At 37.1% G+C, this 22,818-nt stretch overlaps 1 protein-coding gene across 2 annotated transcripts; it reads right to left on the bottom strand.

The window, feature by feature from the left end:
- Positions 1–757: 757 nt before the first annotated feature.
- On the bottom strand, positions 758–22,794 carry POL{LAMBDA} (DNA polymerase lambda (POLL)). Of its 2 annotated transcripts, XM_088210224.1 has the most exons (15): positions 22,590–22,794; positions 22,305–22,442; positions 21,415–21,738; positions 21,184–21,262; positions 20,973–21,103; positions 20,460–20,522; positions 16,747–16,926; positions 16,612–16,665; positions 15,784–15,872; positions 15,102–15,192; positions 2,437–2,517; positions 2,127–2,194; positions 1,665–1,749; positions 1,435–1,575; positions 758–1,150 (listed from the first exon to the last, which is right to left on the bottom strand). In XM_088210224.1, the coding sequence occupies exons 1-14, from the start codon at positions 22,698–22,700 to the stop codon at positions 1,477–1,479; spliced, it is 1,593 nt and encodes a 530-aa protein (XP_088066350.1). In that variant the 5' UTR covers positions 22,701–22,794; the 3' UTR covers positions 758–1,150; positions 1,435–1,476. The 2 variants fall into 2 exon arrangements, with proteins under 2 accessions (XP_088066350.1, XP_088066349.1); XM_088210223.1 differs by having other exon boundaries at positions 758–1,575; positions 22,590–22,793.
- Positions 22,795–22,818: the final 24 nt, after the last annotated feature.

Here is a 22,818-nt window from a genome sequence, read left to right on the forward strand (position 1 = left end):
GATTATGAATTACTAGAATTCATCAATTAATATATTTTCTTATAATTTATTTCACCAAACCACTCACACACACAGACGGATATAATAATATCATCAGGTTGAGACTAACTTTTATTTATTTAAAGTTTGTTTAGTGCAATTTGTGCTTATACTGTGAGGTAAAAATATTTCAGTAAAAACATTTTAGCAAAAGTTTATATTGTAGTTAATAAAAATAATTAGAAAAAATATTATTTTAAAAAGTAAAAATTATTATATTTAGTAAATATATTTTTAGATATTGAAATGGCTAAAGAGATATAAACATTATTTATTTCTTACTTAATAAATATTAGTTAAATTATTTATTTTTTACAATAAAATATTTTTATAAACATAAAATATTTTATATTAATATTAAAATATTATTTATATTTAGAAATTAAACTACTAGATATTTTAATATTTTAATTAAATCAAAATTACCAAAAATTAAATATATTTTTAATAGATTTATGTAAGGATAATGTTAGAAAATTACGTGCATATAATTTCTGAAAAAACATGTAAAACTTGTTCGTGTGATAATATCTATTCACAACACATTTTTAATTTTGTGTTTGGTCCAAGGTACTCCCAATTTTTTTATTTATTCTGTAGTAGTTTGGCACCCCCAAAAACTATAATAAAAACTGCAGCTAAATGGTACCTTAATCTAATCGTAATCCTAAAGATTTTTAAAGAGATACATATAACAAGCTAAGTTGACAAATGTAAATAAAAAATACTTTAGTTAATTTAATTTTGGTAAAATGTACATGAAAATTTATACAACTCTTACTACATTTGGCATCGTCCTGCTTCAAAATTTAACCAAGTTTTCATATAACTGAAGAATAAGCATTGCAGTTTGCCAAGGACGCTGGTATCGACACTCTCATGTTTGCCTCCGCTCAAAATTTACATCACACAACGGCATGTCCAGGTCATGTGTAAAAAGGGGAGGGAAATAACAGAATCAATAAAACCTAATTGATATATCAGTTGTTAGCTAGGTTGATAAATTGTAATGGAACCATACCTGTGTAATCGATCAGGAAGGCATGGCAGAAAAGAAAGAAACTGAATTGTTCTTCTTTGTTTCTCGCCGTGCTTCCTCTCTGCCATTTGTCTTCTCGTTATATGAGTCCATGAAGACCAGATTAGTAAGCGATACTTGCAGTGGTATAGCTCCAGATTTATTCACAACCACAAAGGTGCAGGACAATCACTCTCAACAAAGACAATATTTACACCTTATATACAATATAAACTTAAAGCAAGGGACTTGGTGCTAGACAAATCTAGAGGCTCAAAAGCTCAGCATGAGACCAACTGGTGTCTATGTGACCAAAATAGGACTATAGTGAGCATAGTTTCCCGTTTCACCTACTCTACCCAAGTATAGAATCTGACCTTTGGAGTGTTCATGTACAGATGTTACAGAAACTCTAAACCTCAGAGATTCCTTTCATGTGGCTCAAGCCAAGGAAAACCGAGGAAATCAAACACCTCTTTCTCAGTATCAAATTTCAAATTTGCACTGCCTTTTCCTCCCTGCAATAGAATTCACAAATACCGACTTAAAACAAATAATGAAAGAACATTTAGGTAAAGAACATGCTGAAAAGCCAATTAACTCTTACCCGTTTACCCCCTGAACCATGAGTAGCAGGAAAAAGCCCTGTATCATCAAGTCGGAACCCTTTTGATTCAGCTAGCAGTCTCAACCTTTCGCATAAATACCAAATATCAGGACAAGACTAACCAAGAAAAATAAACAAACAAAATTCACAACCATCTAGCAACTGAATTTTCAATGGTTAATCCCATTGAAGGATTCTATCATGGACCGACAATGGAAACACTATTAGAGAGAACTGCATTGGCCACATGCAGAAACTGAGAATTGAAACATCCACTTCGTTATAACCAAAGCAAGCCAATAAAAAGTCCAGATAAAAAAGTAGTCAGAAGTACATAGACATACTAAAAAGAAAAAAGTTCATATCTTGATATATGCTTTCTTCTAGGACCTGCTTTAAGTTAGAAATGTTAATGATAAGTCACAATCAGCACACTTTTAAAAATTAACAAAGGGAACATACCTCCTATTTAATACGTCATTCCCAGTCCATGCAATTAGTCCAAATGCATAAATGTCCCTTGGATATACCTATGAGATAGAAATTTTCAAGAGCGCCACTTAATCAATCATGTTTATTTCTACAACCTTACATGTAACAACCGGCACATTAACAGCAATGTAAAAATAAATCAGCTGAGTATTGAATTAAACCTTATATTCATAGGGATGGCTAGGGAACCATGATACTAAATTAAAAAAAGAAAAAGAGGTTTCCTTTTTATTGGATCACCTACATAATAAACTATTAGTATTCTAATTGGAAGAATTACCTTGAAATCAATACGGTGTCGCAGCTCACGTCCCGGATATGTGCACAGACCAAAATATGTGTCAACACCTGAATCAGTACCCTGTGAAGATAACACACATACATCAATGGTCCTTTTTGGGGTTCCCCAAGCTGGAATTCAAGTAGGAATTCGTAAGTACAAACTTAGTAAGGTTAGGTATGAACAGCTCTCTTTCTTTCTTGTATGTAAGGAAATGGGAAAGCTGTGAGAGACTGTTGTGAGAGTGAGCTAGAGTCAGAGTGATTGTGAAAGAGAATTTTCTCAGATTTTTCATTATTCAGTAAACACGCATCTACCCAAATAAAGGAAATCCACTGACACATGGTACAGAATATGAATCTAGAATGTACTTCAAGAGTCAAGGAGAGGAAACAGCTAGTCAATTGAAAATGCCACTTGAGGAATCTGGAAAAATTAGCAGAAGATTTATAAGGATGATACAAGGGTGTCAAGAGAATTCCACTAGTTTTATTGATGTTTCAAAGAGTGATTGCCCGAGTGAATTTTTTCAGTTTTTTCATTATACTCAGTAAACATGAACGTGGCCAAATTAAGGAAAAGTGATATACACATGGTACAGAAATGACTCTAGAACGTAATTCAAGACTAAAGGAGAGGAAAAAGTTAGTGCATTGAAAATGCCATTTGAACAGGAGTCTGGAAAAGTTAACAGAGAATTTACAACTAAAAGGATAATAGAAGGGATCAAGAAGATTGTAGTAGTTTCTTTGATGTTTCAAGGGGTGGTCGTGCAAGAGACTTTTTTCAGTTTTTCGTTGTGCTCAGTAAATGTGAATCTAGCTAAATTAAGTAAAGTGATAGACATGTGGCACTGGAATGAACCTAGAATGTACTTCAAGAGTCAAGGAGAGAAAGAGATAGTGCATTGAAAATTGCCATTTGAACAGGAGTCTGGACAAGTTAACAGAGGATCTACAGCTATAAGGATGATACGAGGGAGTCAAGAGGATCACAGTAGTTTCCTTCATCTTTCAGAAGGTTGTTATGTCAGAGAATTTTCTCAATTTTTTTAATTATATTCAGTAAATGTGAATCTAACCAAATTAAGTAATAACGATATACACTTGATATAGAATATGAATCTAGAATGTACTTCAAGAGTCAACTCAAGGAAACAGCTAGTGCATTGAAAATGGTGTTTGATCAGGAGTCTGGAACAATTAACAGAGGATTTATAACGATAAGAGTGATATAAGAAAGTCAAGAGGATTCCGGTATTTTTCTTGATGTTTCACCTTTGTGATCAAATAATTGGGTAGCGGCTGCATATTCTGTGTTGATTATGGATTCATTATAATTATTAAATGTAGCTTTTTTGTCTTTTTGTAAACCAAGATACTAGGTTGATTCCCCATACTATTTTAACATATTCAAATTGAAGCATGTACTTTTTTCTTGGCTATTTTAATCCCTATATTTTCAAAAATGATTCATATCAGTCCCCTCTCGTTAGTTTCCTTCAAATGGCATTTGAAGATTTTAGGGAAGGAAGATGAAGATTTTCGAGAGGAAAAGAATTCCTTCTCTGATTTTCCTTGCTTACAGAATAAAGGGGGTCACATTATATAGGCACCTAGTACCCAAAAAATATCCTAACAGAATGAAGAGAAAAAAAAAATATTGTGGTAGCGGACATTCCCACCTGTCCACAACAAATTCACACAAAATTACTAAACTACTCTTTCATGATTTTCTACAGCATCATTGTGCTTCACATGTGTCATTGAGTCGACATGTGTGTGCACTCTATTTGCTGGTTGGTTTCCCACGTAGTGAACAACGTGGAAACAAAAGCCCATGGGTAAACTGGCCTGAACTTGTTTAAGTGGAATAAATCACACTGGTTCATCATCTCTCTCTCTCTCTCTCTCTTCCTTCTCTTCTTCCTCCTTAGAACCTCAACTCAGAACACCAAATTGTCTCTTCAGCAACAGTTTCTTTCAATTCACATGCTCCATAGTTCTCTTCTTGTACGACTCAAGATCTGCCATGGTCGCAAATGGCTATCCTTCTGGGATTTTGCTTCTTTTTGCGATGGCAAATCAGATTTGTGCCTCTCTTCTGTCTTCTTCTAGAAGGGCAAGGAAAACCATTTTAGAGAGATAGCTCACTGAAATCCCTTCCAAAAGAAACCCAGACAGAGGCCACCAAAATCCTTCCCCTCCTCTTCTGAAATCTTTTTACCTTCAACTCTAATAGGAGCTTCTTCTCTTTTCACGCGACCACCTGCGACTATCTGGTAATAGTCACATCCCAATACATGTTTGATGACGCTGGCAGTGATGCGTTGTGCAGTGCCAGATTGTCATTGTTCCTTGTGCCAATTAACCTTCTCCTACTCCCTTTGTTTAATGTTTGTTGGAGAGGAAGACACGGAGTGAGCAAGACACTTGTTGCCGTTCACTCTAGAGGAAGACAGTGGAGTGAGTGAGAGGGACAAGCAACCACGGGTGAATGAGAGCACAACGAGGGTCAAGAACCCATGAGTGCGAGCCCGATGAGGGACAAGAACGGGACAAGGGACAAGATGGACTCAACGAGGGAGAAGCACCAGTGAGTGAGATCGCGAACAAGAATCTAGTGAGAGCATGAGGAGGAACAATCACACAATAAATATGAGAATTTGGGAATTCAGGGTTTTAATCGGTGGCTCTGGTCTTTTTTTTTGTACTAGACTTTATGTTGTAAAAATAAAAAAGGCCACATCAGATGCCATGTACCCAGACATGTGACATTTGAAGTGAATGTGAATGAGATCGCGAACAAGACTAGTGAGAGCATGAGGAGGAACAATCACACAATAAATATGAGAATTTGGGGATTTAGGGTTTTAATCGGTGGCTCCTGTCTTTTTTTTTGTACTAGACCAATTTATGTTGTAAAAATAAAAAAGGCCACATCAAATGCCATGTACCCAGACATGTGACATTTGAAGTGAACGTGAGTGAGATCACGAACAAGACTAGTGAGAGTATGAGGAGGAACAATCACACAATAAATATGAGAATTTGGGGATTTAGGGTTTTAATCAATGGCTCCTGTCTTTTTTTTTGTACTAGATCAATTTATGTTGTAAAAATAAAAAAGGCCACATCAAATGCCATGTACCCAGACATGTGACATTTGAAGTGAACGTGAGTGAGATCACGAACAAGACTAGTGAGAGTATGAGGAGGAACAATCACACAATAAATATGAGAATTTGGGAATTTAGGGTTTTAATCGGTGTCTCCAATCTTTTTCTTGTACTAGACTAGTTTATGTTGTAAAAATAAAAAAGGCCACATCAAATGTGATGTACCCAGACATGTGACATTTGAAGTGAACATGAGTGAGATCGTGAACAAGACTAGTGAGAGCATGAGGAGGAACAATCACACAACAAATATGAGAATTTGGGAATTTAGGGTTTTACTCGGTGGCTCCGGTCTTTTTTTGTATTAGACCAGTTTATGTTGTAAAAATTAAAAAGGCCACCTCATATGCCATGTACCCAGACATGTGACATTTGAAGTGAAGGAAATCCCAACTGAATGTGTCATGTGTCTAACCTTAATCACGTGACACCTCTATTAACACCATTAATAGTCAGGGGCTGAAATAATTTTTTTTAAAAGTATGAAGACTAAAATAGTAAAAAAAAAGTATATGAACTAATTTAAATATTTTAAAATAATATAGGGATCAAATCAGTATTTTGGCTCATCTTGTATGTGTTGAATAAGATATTTTATTATTTAATTAATTGATATTATGTAATTAGAATTTTACAAGAATAAAAATTTCATATAATTAGAATTTTAATAGAATATTATTTTCTAATTAATAAGTTAAGAATTCTATAAATATTTTAGATGTAACAAGCTAAATGGTGAAAAATAAAATTTTTATTTTTCCAAAATCTACATGGTATCAGAGGAAAAATAAGGGTATTTTAGAGTTTTTAATTTCAAGATTTTTTTTTTTCAAAACCCTAGAATATTCTCACCACTCAGCCAAATGGAGTCCTAACCTTATCGGTGGCCTGCCGCCAAAGTTCCGGTGAGTGTCTGCGGCCTACCCGATCTTTCTGCTTCGACTGCACTCGGCTGTTCCTGCTGCTTCCTCAAGCATGGCCTCTGGTTCGTAGTATTTTCTTCTCTGGTTTGCGCACACTCGATCCAACCACAAGCCATTTCGTCACTTCTGGTTTGCGCAACGGCCACAACTCTTCATTCAGTTCCTTCGCGCATGGTTTGCGGACGGTGTCTGACTCCTTCGCATGCAGCAACTAGTTCGCGTATGACCTTTGATTTGATCTCTGCTTCTTTGCATAGCTTCTGATTGGTTCCTTCGCTCAGCTTCCGATTTGCGATTTTCGCTATTTCTGCTTTCCGACTTCAGCTTCATGGTGCATCGGCATTTGTGTCTGACCAGAAGATAACCGACGCGTTTGCTTCTACTTTCCGGCTTCAGCTTCCTGGTGCATCTGCACCTGCGTCTAACCAAAAGATTCTGATTCCAGAGGCTTCTTGGTTGCCAATCAGCTTGCTTCAGTTTTACTTTCCACCAGATCAGAGAGAACAGAAGGTTTGATCCAATTGTTTTCCAGTTTCATGAATTGGATCTAGATCTGCACAGCCATTGATACACGACGCGGCGGAAGAAGAAGATCAACACCACGGCAAGTCAGTTCTGTCCAGAGAAGGAGACGAGCCTGAGCCGTTTTTGAGTCGAGTTTGAGCCATTTTTGAGCCGAGTTCAAATCCTCTTTTAGCCGACTTCGAGCCTTTTTTGAACCGACTTCGAGTTGTTTTGAGCCAAGTCGAGTTGCTGCTTTACCAGACATATTTGCTTCTTCCATCCGCGAGCCTCTATGACCAACATTTTTTTGGTCCTTTTTCTGGATCTTCTGCGCGCGCCCTCCTCTAGTTTCACGATCCGGCGCAAATCCATTTCTTTTGCGTACAAGCCGCTCCGACCAACCTCTTCTGGTCCTTTTTCTTTATGGATCTTTTGCGTGCGCACTCCTCTAGTTTTACGATCCGGTGCAAATCCATTTCTTTTGCGTACAAGCCGCTCCGACCAACCTCTTATGGTCCTTTTTTGGCTCTTCCGCGAGTATACACCTAGGGTTTGTAACTTGATCTGCAAGTTGGGCATGTGTGATATCTTGACACCAATTTGAGGAGAATATAATATTTTATTATTTTAACTTATTATGTAATTAGAATTTTAATAGAATAAAAATCTCATATAATTAGAATTCTAATAAAATAGTTATTTCTTAATTAATAGGTTAAAAATTCTATAAATATCTCAGATGTAATAATCTAAACTTTGAAAAATAAAATTATTATTTTTTCTCCAAAATTTACATTATATTAAGATGTTCCTGAAGAAAATTGAGAGAAAATATTCTTTCATTCTTTTGATGAATGATTTCCACACATATATACAAGTCTACTACCCTAACAACCTAACAAATTTTGGAGAGAAACATAACGAAATTCTGTTTTTAAGGACAAATTTGTTAGTGATTCCCTCCATTTGTAATATGTTGATTGGTTGAAATATGCATCAGAGTTATAGTCCCATTTTCCAATTTTTCTATAATGAAATGGCGATCAATCTCTACATGTTTAGTTTTATCGTGATGTACTGGATTTTTGACCATACTAATTGTTGATTGGTTGTCGCACCACACTTTCATAGGCATATTGTTGAGAACTTTTAATTCTTCAAATATTCTCTTCAACCATACACCTTCACAAATACCATGAGTAAGCGCTCTAAATTCAGATTCTGCACTGCTGCGAGACACAATAGACTGTTTCTTACTTCTCCAGGTAACTAGGTTACTCCAAACATAGGTACAATATCCTGATGTAGATCTCCTGTCGTTTGTAGAACTTGCCCAATCCCGCATCCGTGTAAATTTCAACACCCCTTCTGTCTGTTTTTTGAAAGAATAAACCTTATCCTGAAGTTTTCTTGAGATACCTCAGAATCTGATACACAGCACTCATGTGATCTTCTGTTGGTTGATGCATGAACTGACTTACTGTACTTACTACAAAACTGATGTCTGGTCTTGTGTGAGCCAAGTAAATAAGTTTTCCAACAAGTCTTTGGTATCTCCCTTTGTCAACCATTTTATTATTGATTCTGTATCCAAGTTTGATGACTGAGTCCATAGGGGTGTCAGCAGACTTGCTTCCTAGCATCCCAGTCTCTTTTAGGAGATCCAGAATATACTTTCGTTGAGAAACTGAGATCTCCTTTTTTTGATTTAGCTACTTCCATACCGAAGAAGTACTTTAGTGCTCCAAGATCTTTTATTTCAAATTCTTTGGACAGGAATTCTTTAAGTTTTTAAATCTCCTCAAGGTGATCTCCTGTAAGAATGATATCATCAACATATACAATCAAAATAGTTTTTTTACCTGATACGCAATGTTTGACGAGCAATATATGGTCGGATTAACATTGTTTATATCCTTTATGTTTTACAGCTCTTGTGAATCTGTCAAACCATACTCTTGGAGATTGTTTTAGGCCATAGAGTTATTTCTTCAATTTATCAGTTGTCAGTTAATTCGAACCCTGGTGGTATATTCATATACACTTCTTCTTCCAAATCGCCATTAAGAAATGCATTCTTTACATCTAATTGATACAGTGGCCAGTCAAGATTAGATACAAATGAGAGGAATACTCGAATAGTATTGTGCTTGGCAACTGGTGCAAACGTCTCCTGATAATCTATACCATATGATTGTGTATAGTCTTTGGCTACCAGGCGGGCCTTAAGCCTGTTCACACTCCCATCTGGATTATATTTAGTTGTAAAAACCCATTTACATCCCACTTGACTGTAGCACCCGGAAAGGAGGAGGAAAAAAAAAAAAAAAAAAAAAGGGGGTGCCACGTCAGCAGCCACGTCAGCAGCCGCGTCAGCAGCCACGTCAGCAGTCCCGGCCAACCAGGGCCTGCCACGTGGCAAGATCGCGTCACTCCGAAAGGAGCCACGTTGGCGATCCGCGTGGGTGCGATCCGACGGCCCAGATCAATCACGCGATCGGACGGTCCAGATTCAAACGCACGGACGGCCCAGATTCAATCAAAAACGAACGGCCCAGATTAAAACGAAATGAACGGCTGTGATCAAAAGGCAAGGGGTTATAAATAGAACCTCCACACCAGACCAAAAACCCTAGCCGCCAGCCGCTCGCCGGAGAAGACGAACCAGAGGCCGACCGCCGCCACCCGCCGCCACTCGCCGCCGCACCGGGGAAATTTCCGACCGCCGATTGAGGTAAATTTCATACCCCCGACTCGTTTTTCCCCGCTGATTCCTCCTATGGCCAAATCGAGGCCGAAATCCTGGCCAAACGGCCGGAATACGCGGCCGAAGCCCAGCGGCGCCGCCGCGCCCCCTCTCGGTTTTTGCCTCCGACGAGGCCCTTCCCGGCCTCCGTTCGATGCAATTTTTATATCACCGTGATCACCATTCTTTTCTCTACAGGTTGACCGGAGCCGAATCACCAAAACACGAACCTCGCCGGAGAGCCGCTGCACCCGAGAGCGCCGCCGCCGGTAAGCTCCGTTTTTCCGTGATTTTTTGGCCCCCCGAGGGCCCTAGGGTTGTTTTCTGACAAGGACCAATGCGAGTGTGGCCGAATTCGGCCGAAAACGGCCGAAAACAGTCAACCCGAGGCGACTCGCCGCCGCCAGCGGCGGCGCCGTCGCCGGAGCACGGCGGAGCCGCCGTGCCGGAGTTGCGATTTGGTCCGAAAGGGGCCCTGGGCCTAATTTGGATTTTTTTTTGGAACACGTGCAGGTACTGTTAGTGTGTTTCAGTTCCCCGGGAAAAATTCAGGGAAAATTAGGGACGGCCTGCAGGCGCACTGTGAATCGTATTCGGATCTCGAAAACAAGTAAGGACCCCTCACCCTATTTCCTATCACGGTATTAAAGTTCAAAATGATAAAACGGTATTTCTTGAATTAACGCATGTGTGAAATTGCTTAAGGTTGCTAATGGAGCCCGAGTCTAGTATGATTGATGATTTACTGTTATTTGGCCTGTTTTACAGCTTTAAATGCATTATGGGGTTTGATGTGTTCATTTTATAGTTTCGAATGCATATATTACTGTTTTATTAATTATGGGTTGAATGACTGAAGAACTGATACTGTATGTTGGCTGTTCGGCATGAATTACGATTTGCTTGTTTAAATGTGAATTGATGATGCTTATTGAGGAAAAAGGGAAATGAAACATTGTATAGACTGATAATTGTATGAGGGGGTCAGCCTGACTAGATATCCTGGGAGATGGTGGACGGACCGGGTCCGTAGGGAACCCTACCGGGATTGTGGTCTCACATGCCGGACGGGGTATGGAGATCTTATGGTTTTGGCGCCCATACCGGACGGGGTATGGGGACGGCCCGTTTCACCCTCATACCGGACGGGGTATTGAGGTTTATGGTTTTGGCGCCCATACCGGACGGGGTATGGGGACGGCCCGTTTCACCCTCATACCGGACGGGGTATTGAGGTTTATGGTTTTGGCGCCCATACCGGACGGGGTATGGGGACGGTCCTGAAAACTGATTATGAATGTTAAAGGTTAACGGGTAGCGGAACCCCTATGGACCCCCACGGATACTAGTAGGCTGGTAAATGAGAAAAAAATATGTTGTACAATGATTGAATTACAAGAGGCGTGATAAGTGTTATGTTTTACAGCTTAGATTATTCAATGATTATGATGATGTTATTGTTTTTCTCATATTGTTTTCATAAATTCCACCAAGGTAAGTGGATGGTAAAGGTTTTCATGTTAATAAACGAGTTTATTGTAAATTATGCTCCATTGGTCTTTTTGTATTTTTCTACCCACCTTTACCTCCGTGACGGTGAGATATCGTGATGTTCTTACTGGGCTAGTGTAGCTCACTCCTTATTTAACCATTTCAGATCAGGAAGACATGGTTCCCGAGCCCGTTCCGCAGGAGGATGACGAAGGGGATACCTAGAGACTCTGTAGTCATACTCATAGTTTTATTTTCGAGTTTCTCTCTTAGTTAGTTTAATCTTTTATATTTTAAGTACGTTTCTGGTTTTTCGTGTAAGGGATGTTAACTGAAATTTTGATCTCGCTTCCGCATTTGATATATTTAAATACTCATTTCATTTTAATATTTCCGGGGCCGTTACAGTACTTGACGCTTTCCTGGAGGAAGATCAGTTAGTTCCCATGTCTCATTCTTTTCAAATGCCCTGATCTCATCTAGGACAGCTAACTTCCATTCTGGAATTTCCAAGGCCTCATGTATTGTTCTGGGTTCAGGTGAACTGCTGTCTATCCTGCTCACAAAAGCATGATGTTCTGAGGATAATTTGTCCAATGAAACATAGTCCTGTATAGGATGTTTGGTGCATGTTCGAGTGTCATTCCTCAAAGCAATAGGAATATCAGAATCAACGGAATCAAGAATTAGTATAGAGATTACGTTACCTGGATCAGTGGGGAATTCATGGCAGTGCTTGGATGATTCAGATGCTTTTCCTTTGTTTCTTCTTGTATAGACACGTAACTCACTCGCTGCAGGTAATGTGCTTTCTATAACAGGGTTTTGGTTCTGATTTCTTTTGTGAGGTTTCAGGTTCAATCTCCAAGGAAGGTTTGTCTGGTGATGGATTTTGAGGGGTAGAGATATGGTACACACATCCCACAATTGATATTCCTAAGAGAATGTCTCCCCCTGAATATCAGTGATGGGATAAAATGGTTGATTCTCAAAAAAGGTGACGTCTATGGTATTATAAAATCGGCAGGTTTCCGGAACTAAACATTTGTATCCTTTTTGATTTGTTGAGTACCCACGAAGATGTTTATGAATGTGGACATATGCTAAACACCCAAATACTTTAAGTGACAAAGTATTTAAGATGTGAGAATCACGAAAGATTTTTGAGAGGATAGTGTATGATGATTGAAACTGTAGAATACGGGAGGGCATCCGATTAATCAAATAGGTAGCTGTAAGGACAGCCTCTCCCCAAAGATATTTTGGTACATGTGTGGTGAACATGAGAGATCTAGCAACCTCAAGAATATGTATGTTTTTTCTTTCGGCTATGCCGTTTTGCTGTGGAGTATGAACGCAGGAGGTTTGATGAATAATGCCATGTTCAGTAAAGTATTTTTCAAGAGTATTTTCAAAATATTCACAAGCATTGTAGGATTTCAATACTTGGATGGTAGCATAAAATTGGGTTCGAATCATTGTATGAAATTTTTTAAATAGGGATCCCACGTCAGATTTTTCCTTCATGAGAAATACCCAAGTAATTCTTGTATGGTCATCAATAAAAGATACAAACCACCTACCTCCGGAAACGTTGGAAACCCTGAAAGGGCCCCAAACATCACTGTGAATTAATGCAAATAGTTTAGATGGTTTATATGGTAGACTATGAAATGAACTTCGAGTATGTTTAGAAAATTGATAAACTTCACACTGTAATGAAACTGGATCTTTTCCTTTAAATAGTAGTGGAAACATCCTTTTTAAATACATGAACTTTGGATGTCCTAGTTTATAGTGGCGCAACATAATATCATGATCATTATTTTTGGAAATAGGAACAGAGTTTTCACATACTGCATTGTGAGTTTATCTTTTAGAGGTATTGACTTAAAACAAATATAATCCCGAACTCATCCTAGCACTGCTAATCGTCTTCCCCGAGTCCAAATCCTGGAAATTACACATATTATAAACAAATTTCGCAGCACATTTCAAATCTTCACATAATTTACTGACAGACAACAAATTACAATCCAAATTCAGAACATGGAGAACTGAACAGAGAGTCAAATTTGGAGACAAATTTACAGAGCCCATTTCTGCTACTTTTGAGAGAGCACCATCTGCAATTCTGATTGAAATATTTTTTTCACATCTTCTGTAATTTTGGAATATTGAGAAATCGCCACTCATATGATCAGATGCTGCAGAGTCTACCACCCACACCTGTCCTTTTTCTAAAAGAGCAGATAAACCTATTACCTTTGTGTGCCACAGAGGCACTAACTAAGTGAGATTTCTTGAACAAGATTTGTTGGAGGGTTTCCAACTGTTCAGGGGTAAATAGGTCTTTTCCCATCTCATCAAAAATTACTTCCTCAGCCGTCACGTGATTTCCTCGAAGTTTACTGGAGGTCTCTGCTTTCGACATTTTCCACTCACCTGAAGGTGGTTTCCAGTCACTTGGCTTGTCATGAAGCTTCCAGCAACATTCCCGAGTGTGCCCTAGCTTCCGACAGTAGTCGCACCAGGGCCTTGTCTTCTTCGTTCGACTGTCAATCGCTCGGGTTGTGAGAACTGAAGAATTTTCAGTCTGGTGAGATTGGTCATTCTCTCCCATCATGATCTTCCGACGACTCTCCTCGTGTCGAACCTCAGAAAAAACTTCTCGAAGACTCGGCAAGGGTTTGGTGCTCAGAACACGTCCCCGAATCGCGTCAAGATTTTTGTTTAGCCTTAGCAGGAATTTGAAGACTCGTTTTTCTTCCACAAAGACTTTGAAGTTTTTCGCGTCCTCGGGGCAATTCCAGTGACACTCTTCGAAGGCGTCCATCTGCTGCCAATTTCGACTAAGGATACTGTAATACTGGGTGACACTGAGTTCTCCTCGTCGAAGGTCATGAAGAGTTGACTCGATTTCGAATATTCAGAGGTATTTTGCTTGCTAGAGTAGAGTTCCTGTGCTGCCTTCCAGATTTCATGAGCAGTTTCGTAGAGAAGGAAATTCTCTCCGATTTCAGAAGTCATTGAGATAATGAGCCAGGACATGACCATACTGTCTTCGATCTCCCAAGTTTGTGCATTTGCATCGGACGCTGGAGGAGGCATGAGCTCGCCAGTGAGGTGCCCATAACGCCCCCTTCCGTGGATGAAGAGACGGACAAACGACGACCATTGAAGGAAGTTGCTGCCATCGAGTTTATGTCCTGTGATACAGGATGATGGTAGTTCACTCACAGCTCTGATTGTTGCTGTGTGATGATAAGAACCAGAGGAAACTTCTGGTGGAGAGGATGGAAACTCACCCGAGGCCATTTTTTATTACGGCTCAGCAGAGTTTGATATCAATTTCTTTTTGGATCAGGTATGGCTCTGATACCATGAAGAAAATTGAGAGAAAATATTCTTTCATTCTTTTGATGAATGATTTCCACACATATATATACAAGTCTACTGCCCTAACAACCTAACAAATTCTGAAGAGAAACCTAACAAAATTCTGTTTCTAAGAACAAATTTGTTGTAACAAATTTGTTGGTGATTCCCTCCATTTACAGCACATAACAACTGTAAATGGTTCCTCCATTTACAGCACATAACAGTTGTAAATAACCATTTTTAATCCTAATTTATTTTTCTAATTATTATATTTTATACAGTTCCTTATATGCATGAGCTAGAAAATAAAAATTAAACAAGATGATCTTCAACATTCTACCTTCACCGTGGAAAGAAAAAGACATATAATCTTCCTTTTTCTCTCTGTAAAGTTCTAAAATTTAATATCATGTTAGAACCAAGCTAACTGAAGATTTATTACCTCCTCACTATGAACACTGAAAACCAAATCTTCCCTCAAGAACTTCATATCCTTTAATCGCTTCACATATGTTTGCAAAAATCCTTTATGGCTGCAGACAAAGCACAAATTAAATCACCATTGAAAACAAAACTAGAAAAACAGCTACAGAAGAAAAGCAGACGATTAACTTTTTTAAAAAGAAAAAAACAGTTGAGAAAAATGGGATATGGTAGTGACAGACTAAACTTTCTGCTTGATGTCATAAAATAAAAACCTTTTTAGAGTTGTTCTCGATCAACATAAAAGTTCTTGTATTTATGCTGTTTTATACAGAGTCTAGTCTCCCAGGTTTTAAGATTCACTGACAAAATGGAGACAAGAAAACAAAGCATAGAGGCCTATTCTTCAACTTCACTCACTGACCATGGAATTTATTCTTTACCATTCTTATTAGCTCTTACCTTCTTCCAACGGTTGAATATTCAGTCTTGCATTTCTCTGAGTCAAAAAGATGTTAACAGATGAGACTTGCTTTCTCTTGCGATTAACCTTATAACAAAATCTATACCATCTTTGCCTTCATTCTGTAGTTATCAATTACTGGATAAAAGTGACACTCTTTCTATTCAGAGAACAGCCAGGCATTCTGTACTTATTTCTAAAACATAAACAACATCACCAGCATGAGTAATCATTATACCTTTTTCCATCAGGATGAGTAATTACAATGTCCAAATCTCCACAAGAAGCTTTCCCACGTCTATATGATCCCCCACAAAGAATAACCACCTTAAAGAGAGACATGAAACCATTACATTAGGTACACACAACAAATATGCATGTTAGTAAAAGTGAAAGATTCTGGCTTATGTTATATCCATTAGATAATCCAGGCAACCAGAAAACCAAAAAGCTTATTGCAATCAACCAGAAAATGCAAATGGTATGGAACATCTTACATCTGATAACTATGGAACTGAAAATTCAACAAATTGCTGTATCAAGCATTTGCATATGAACATACTCCAAATACAGTCCATTTAATTAAACCCTGCCCCATGGCTACCCAAAAATACACATGCAGAGATCACCATAAATCCTCAAATCTTTACCGTGGGCCTCAATTTTCCAAAGCAAAAAGTTCAAGTATCAGATTGGTTGCACTTATACCACCTTCTTTACAATAACATTTATTTACAGAATTTTCAACGTTATGGCACACATATATGCAGGTGAACATGTATTTTACATTTTTGCTAACTTTCCTCTTTGTTTAGTCTTCATTTTCTTAAAGAAGGGATAAACAAAAGAAAATCAGAGACAATAAGTCTACTATGAAGAATTTAAAACAAAGACGGGCAGTCAACTAATTTTTTTATTACTCGCTTGTTCAATTCATGCAGCCACATCCTAAAGATAACAAGTACAACCCACTAAAGTTCACCACTAGTTTCAGTCAGAGGAATATCCAAAAGTCTAATCAAAAGTTCACTTAAAACCAGTCCAGTCAATAACTTATTGTCCTCACCCCTGGCAAAGTTTCTTCTCCAACTTTTTGTAGCAGAAGTTCCATGTCTTGAACCTGCGTTAAAAAAAACATGAGACATTCTGAACAAAAGCAGAACCAGAAAATATGAGGAGAGATGAATTATAATAACCAGACCTCATGACGTGGAATCCTTGTTTGAATATCATCAAAATATTTCAGTCCCAACTTCTGTGCATTTGTTAATGTATTTTCATTCTTCAAATCCACAAGTGTGCGGTGTCCCTTCTCATATAGTTTCAATGCAGTTGCAGGACCAATACCCCAAACTTCCCCAAATAAATTGATTGACCGTACCTAGAAATGGTTGAGAAATAACTATTCAAGGACAAAAAGTAACCAACAATTTTTTTTTTATGGCCCCAAAGGGCTTCATAAGTGTAGAACCCCTTAACTCTTGCGAAAGAGGAAGGGACATACCCATCCCAACCAAGGTGAGATGGTGAAATTAACCAACAACTTAGTATAGAATATTGGCACAGAGTATTGCATTCCATAAATTCAAAAATAACTGCAATATATGGGTGAACTTTTGCTTCTCATTCTCCCATGATTAGTTGTGGTAAAGAATTTGTCGATATAAGAAAAGGAGACTATAACTCAGGAATTGATGCAGAATGAGTTAGCACTAGATTTTCTAAATAAATTAGAAAATGTAATTATATTACATATAAAACAGTATACTATTTAGTAATAAATTATTATATTATTTAGCAATATTATTATAGTTTTAATAATTTAAAATTTCTTCCTTATTAGTATTCTTAATATTCTTAATATTAATTTCTTATTCTTATTAGCGTTGGTATTCATAATTTTACTAGTTTACTATTTTTTATTTTAATTTTATTTATTACTAGTTTGTAATTTCACTTATTGGGACATTCAAATATTAAATAATATTTTGAGAGTTTCTCAATTTTTTAGTTGTATGATGCAATCAAATTTTAAGTATGATGCTCAAGATTTTCTTAGATGTGATGTCTAAGAAACCCTAGGTGTAACATCTAATTTTTTTATCCTCAACCCTCTAATTGGATAAAAAACTAAAACAATCCTATACCTAACTTCTCAAAATACTATACCCAAACAGTCCCATACCCATCTGGAAAAAAAATATCGCAAAAAAAAAATCCATAGAAATCCTAAAACGGCTGCCAGTTCCATTCACCAGCCATTGCCTGGAGGTATTCGGCACAGCCTCTACCACTAGCTTCAAAAGGCTCTAACTGGCATTGGCAGACCCAGCCCCGCCACAAAACCAACCCAGAGAAAATGCCACTCGCCAACGAGGTCCGGCCCCACCGCTGCCTCTCTCCTGTATTTCTACACAACTGTGTCTTATACTGACCTTTGATCAGCAACTGCCACCTCCATTTAAGACAATTGACCAATGATTCAAGTTGTCCGGTGACTGTAATCAAGCATGAACCCCACATATGTGCACCCGCGAGTAAACATTGCAAAAGCATGTTTTGTTTAACTTTTTTGAATTGGGGTTGACCAAGCCGGGTTGGCCAGACTGCTTTATCCTCTCTCAAACTGATTGTAGCAGGATCCCAGGTATTATGTTTGCTTTTCCTAATTGGCAATCTCTTCACAAAAGTTAGTGCAATATCTTTTGCAAAAGTGTGAAGGAAAAAGTTTAAAGCATGTGGAATCGTGAGGGAGAGATTGAGTCATTACTCAAGGATGATAGGATTGATAAGTCGTTCTTGATTGTAGTTTAGCACAATTATACTATTAGCATAGAAAAGGATCCAAAGTGTTTTCTAATTCTCCAAAGTGTAACCCATTGTGAAAAAAATATAAGAAACTTGTCATTCACGAAGAAAGTTGCAGAAATCTTGTTTCAATATTTACATTTGAACAACTCAATCTTTTAACACAACCGCATATCCAACCATAAAGACTAGCGAGGACAAATAAATTGAGAATTTTGGTAACTCAAAAAAGTCTTGTTTCTATTTCTCATGGTACTTATAGCGATCCAACTTTGTGTGATATAGTTCTCATGATGTCCACTGTTATGATTCCGAGACCAGGATCTTGTCACTGGGCGATTTTCTAGAATTTTCGGTTCTAGAATCTGTTTCTTCTCCTTATTGCAATTTCTTGAGTGACCTATTTTTATGAAAATAGATTACAGTTTAATCTTGGATCTCGTTAGAGAGAGCTCCAATCTCGTAGTTTAAACTAATATTCTGACTTATTTTATCAATAGCGAACATTTCCCTTCATATAGAGGTTACAATTCTTATTTAAAAATATTAATTTAATTTAGAATCTAAGTTTAATTAGAAATATTTTATAAAATATTAGAAATCCTACACTATTTAAAAATCAAATACTAATGAAAAATATATATGTATTATTTAAGAATTTAATACTAATTAAAATTCCAACTTTTTAGAAATCCAATACTAATTAAAATTTCAACTATATAGGAATCTATTACTAATTAAGATTCTAACTATTTAGGAATTTAATACTAATTAAGATACCATATTTAATTGAACGTTAATTTCCTATTCTTGCTGCGCCTTCCATATTTGCATCCACAACATCCACACATATTGTTCTAGGTCAAGCTCAGTTTTATAATCGAAAAGCTCAGTATGATGGGATTACTAACACTTATTGTCTTATGCATGGCATAGAAGATATAGTTTTGAAGTTTCTGAATACAGAAGAAGTGAATAAATGTAAATGTCCAAAAGCACCTAAAGTTAATGGAAAAGATAAAGAGAAGGAGCTCATCAAAATTGAAAAAACGAGAAGAACTGTCATGTTTTCCTAAGAGTAAAAATATTAAAATTGTTCAAGATCTTTCACTACCGGGGAGTTTTACACAAGATCAATGCAAGGAGAAACTTGAAGCACAAATTAACTAATATGTCAATTTCATCATAGCATTAGGATTCCACACTCGTAAAAGGTTACATGTTTACATCGTGTTTGCAGCTGAAAAATGATCAAGCAGAAGGGTTACTGTATTTTTAAGGGGAACGTCGAGTATCCTACACTGCTCGCCACTTCAAAACTCGTGGAAAAGTTTTCTCCAATTAAAGGAGAATGATGCAGAATGAGTTTTAGTAATTCTAAATAAATTAGGAATCGTAATTATATTAAATGTAAAACAATTATATTATTTATGAATCTATTATTATATTACTTAGGAGCATTATTATAATTTTAGTAATTTACATTTCTTTTCTCATTAGAATCCTTAACATCATTAGTATTAGTTTCTTATTTTTATTAGGATTAATACTCCTAATTCTATTAGTTTACTATTTCCTAATTTAATTCTACTTAGAAATAGTTGTTTAGAGATTATTATCTAATTAACTTGTAGTTTTACTTGTTAATTTATTTAAGTATTTAATAATATTTTGAAACTTTTTCAGTTTTCTAGTTGTGATATGCAATCAAACCCTTAAGTATGATACCTAGGACTTCTTAAATGTGATGTCTAAAAATCCCTAGGTGTAACATGTAGGTTTTTTTATCCCCAACTCTCTAATTGGACAACTTAACTCTGTTTGTCCTACATCAGGAATTCAAAACTTTCAGTAGGATTTTCTAAAAAAAACCTTCAAATGGATTTACTTTTTGCCGAGAAATTATCATCTCAAATCAAAACTTCATGGAATACAAGGAAAACACGCGTGCTTTGGGGGGGGGGGGGGGGGGGGGGCCACGGTGGGGAGGGGGAAAGTAGGGGCATCGTGGACATACATCTTTCACTTTTTGCCATAGTCCATAAGAAGCTTAATTTATGGAAACTTAAACACACTCCAGAGTCATTTTACAGAACTTCACATTACCTTCTCATCTGTTTCAAAGTGCTCGAACTTGGATAACTTCCCTGTAGTTACTATCTCCTGAATCTGTGAGCAAATTCCACTTACCCCTTAGTCTTTCAAACTTATCAACATGATTTTGAAGATATATTGTTTAAAGCTTAAGTTTAAAAAGCAATCAATATTTGACTTCATAACCCTCATACACATAAGATCCCACAAGTAATGCAAAATGCTGATCACTTGTTCTATAAAAGAGGAATGAAATAAGGATGCAACATAATGAAATATAACCAGGCGTAAAGTTAAGTAACCAAAGAAGTAATCTCATTACAAAAATCAATGACTTACCAAATGCATTTCTCATTGACATGCTCTATCAAAGAATAAGCAAAACCAGGGTAGAAGAGTCTTACTAAGTAGCAGTTCAAATGCACATTTACAAAAGCAAGAACCTGTCAATTGCATCATTATATGCTCTCGTTCTGTTCTATCCAACATATGAAACCAAGAAAGCAAGTCAACATGCTCACTTACATGATCTTGCATGGACTTCCCAATTCCAGCCAGGTTTTTGACCTGATCGACACTTTCAATCTTAAATGGCAACTTCTCAATGACTGGAATAGCCTTGTAATAGCTAAATGATCTCCTATCATCACCCAATGCTTTTGAAAAGAAATAAAAAAATATGTCAGACTTATGGGAAGTTGGTTGGAAAATGACAAATAGTAGATACAAGTCTCACCCCTGTATATATTCATGAGTTTTCCAAATATCTCGGTGATGTTTCTGTTTAGATCAGGTGGATTGTATAGCAAGGCTGACTGCAAGCACGCTAATTAGCAATAAATTGAAGCATGAAATTATGAGATGACTTGAAGGATACACCACAAATGATAACTATCACGGTTACAAATGCAATGCTTATTGTCTATACTCTCTTGGCAAAAACTCAGTAGCAGTTACTAATTCTTACATTCTTATTTGGACTGCTGTCTGTAAGGCTTGGAGAATAAGGTGAGCCGTCAGAACCTCTGGAAGTATTTGGTGATTCGTATGGAGGTTTACTTTCTCCACTGCTTTCTGTGAAACAACCTTTTACATCCTCAGGTGAGGGTCTAATCTTCTTAGAAGGTGATGGTTCTTCATTGGTAAGAGTGCTTCCCCTGGCTGGCTCAGAAACGGAAGACCAATCTACCGGATTCTCTCCCTCCAAATCCATCTTTATAACATATAAATCCTCTGAAGCTTTTTCCCCCAATCTCAGGCTATCCTCTAGCCATTGATAATTTAAAACACGCTGCAGCAAGCAGAAGACATGAATCATCAAGCTTTGAACAATCTTATAGCATAATAACAAACTTTTCTCAGAGTTAGCTATGTAGAAACATGAAAACTAGATCCCAGAAACCATAAATATAGACGAGAAACTTAGCTTATCCAGATATCCTTTTCACCTCTATGTTTTTCTGATACTAGCCACTTAAGAATATACCGCAAGATGCAGTCAGAAGCTTATATGTAAAGCTAATGCAAATAGAAACAGACAAAGTAAGGAACCATAGATGACAGGCCAACTCTTTTTGTTGCCTAACCAAGCATTTTCTAAAGTTGGACAAAAATTATTATTTGATTATTGGTTAGCATGTGCTCAACCTGAATTGTGTTAAGACATGGCAACTGACAATCAAAAGGTCATTTATATACCAAACTTAATGCACGATGTTCCTGCTACAAATTGAGACATAGTCATCAGTTACCTTACTAAATTGAACTATTGTAAATGGAAATGTGATTGGTTACAAAAAAAAAAAAAGTGAAAGAAAAGAATAAGGAAAGGAAAAAAAACAGAGATTGAGAACTCACTCCTTTAAAGCCAGACAAGTGTTCTCTGCTAACTTTCCCAAGAAGAGCACTTGAGTCCATAGCAAACACATGAGTCACGTTCTTTGACAAGCGCTGCTCAAATATAGCTCCCATTTGCACCAGCTTTTGCTTCCAAATCTTATTTCACACGCAAAAGAAAAAAAAAACAAGAGATTAATATGCTAAAATGGAAGTTAATATTTTCGAATATAAGACAAAAAATTGTAGAATACGCCAAAACATGCTATACTGGAACCGAGAAACGAGAAGATACAATAATGAAACCTGCAATCGACGTGACTTAACACCATCTTCGACCAAGAAAACGACCATTCCCTGGAATATTCCGTCTGGATCAGGAGACGGAGCTCGATTTCTGGTTGGCTTTCGCACCATTTTTCAATTTTTTGTTTTTCTTCTTCCGGGTGTTTCTCACTTTTTTTCCCTTAAAAAACGGAAAAAAAGAACTGAAAGCTTCACCGAGGAAACATAAATCCAGTACTACAGTTTCTAC

Source organism: Carica papaya, chromosome 8, assembly GCF_054855325.1.
Source record: "Carica papaya isolate Zhongbai chromosome 8, ASM5485532v1, whole genome shotgun sequence".
In the NCBI taxonomy this organism is placed as follows: domain Eukaryota; kingdom Viridiplantae; phylum Streptophyta; class Magnoliopsida; order Brassicales; family Caricaceae; genus Carica; species Carica papaya.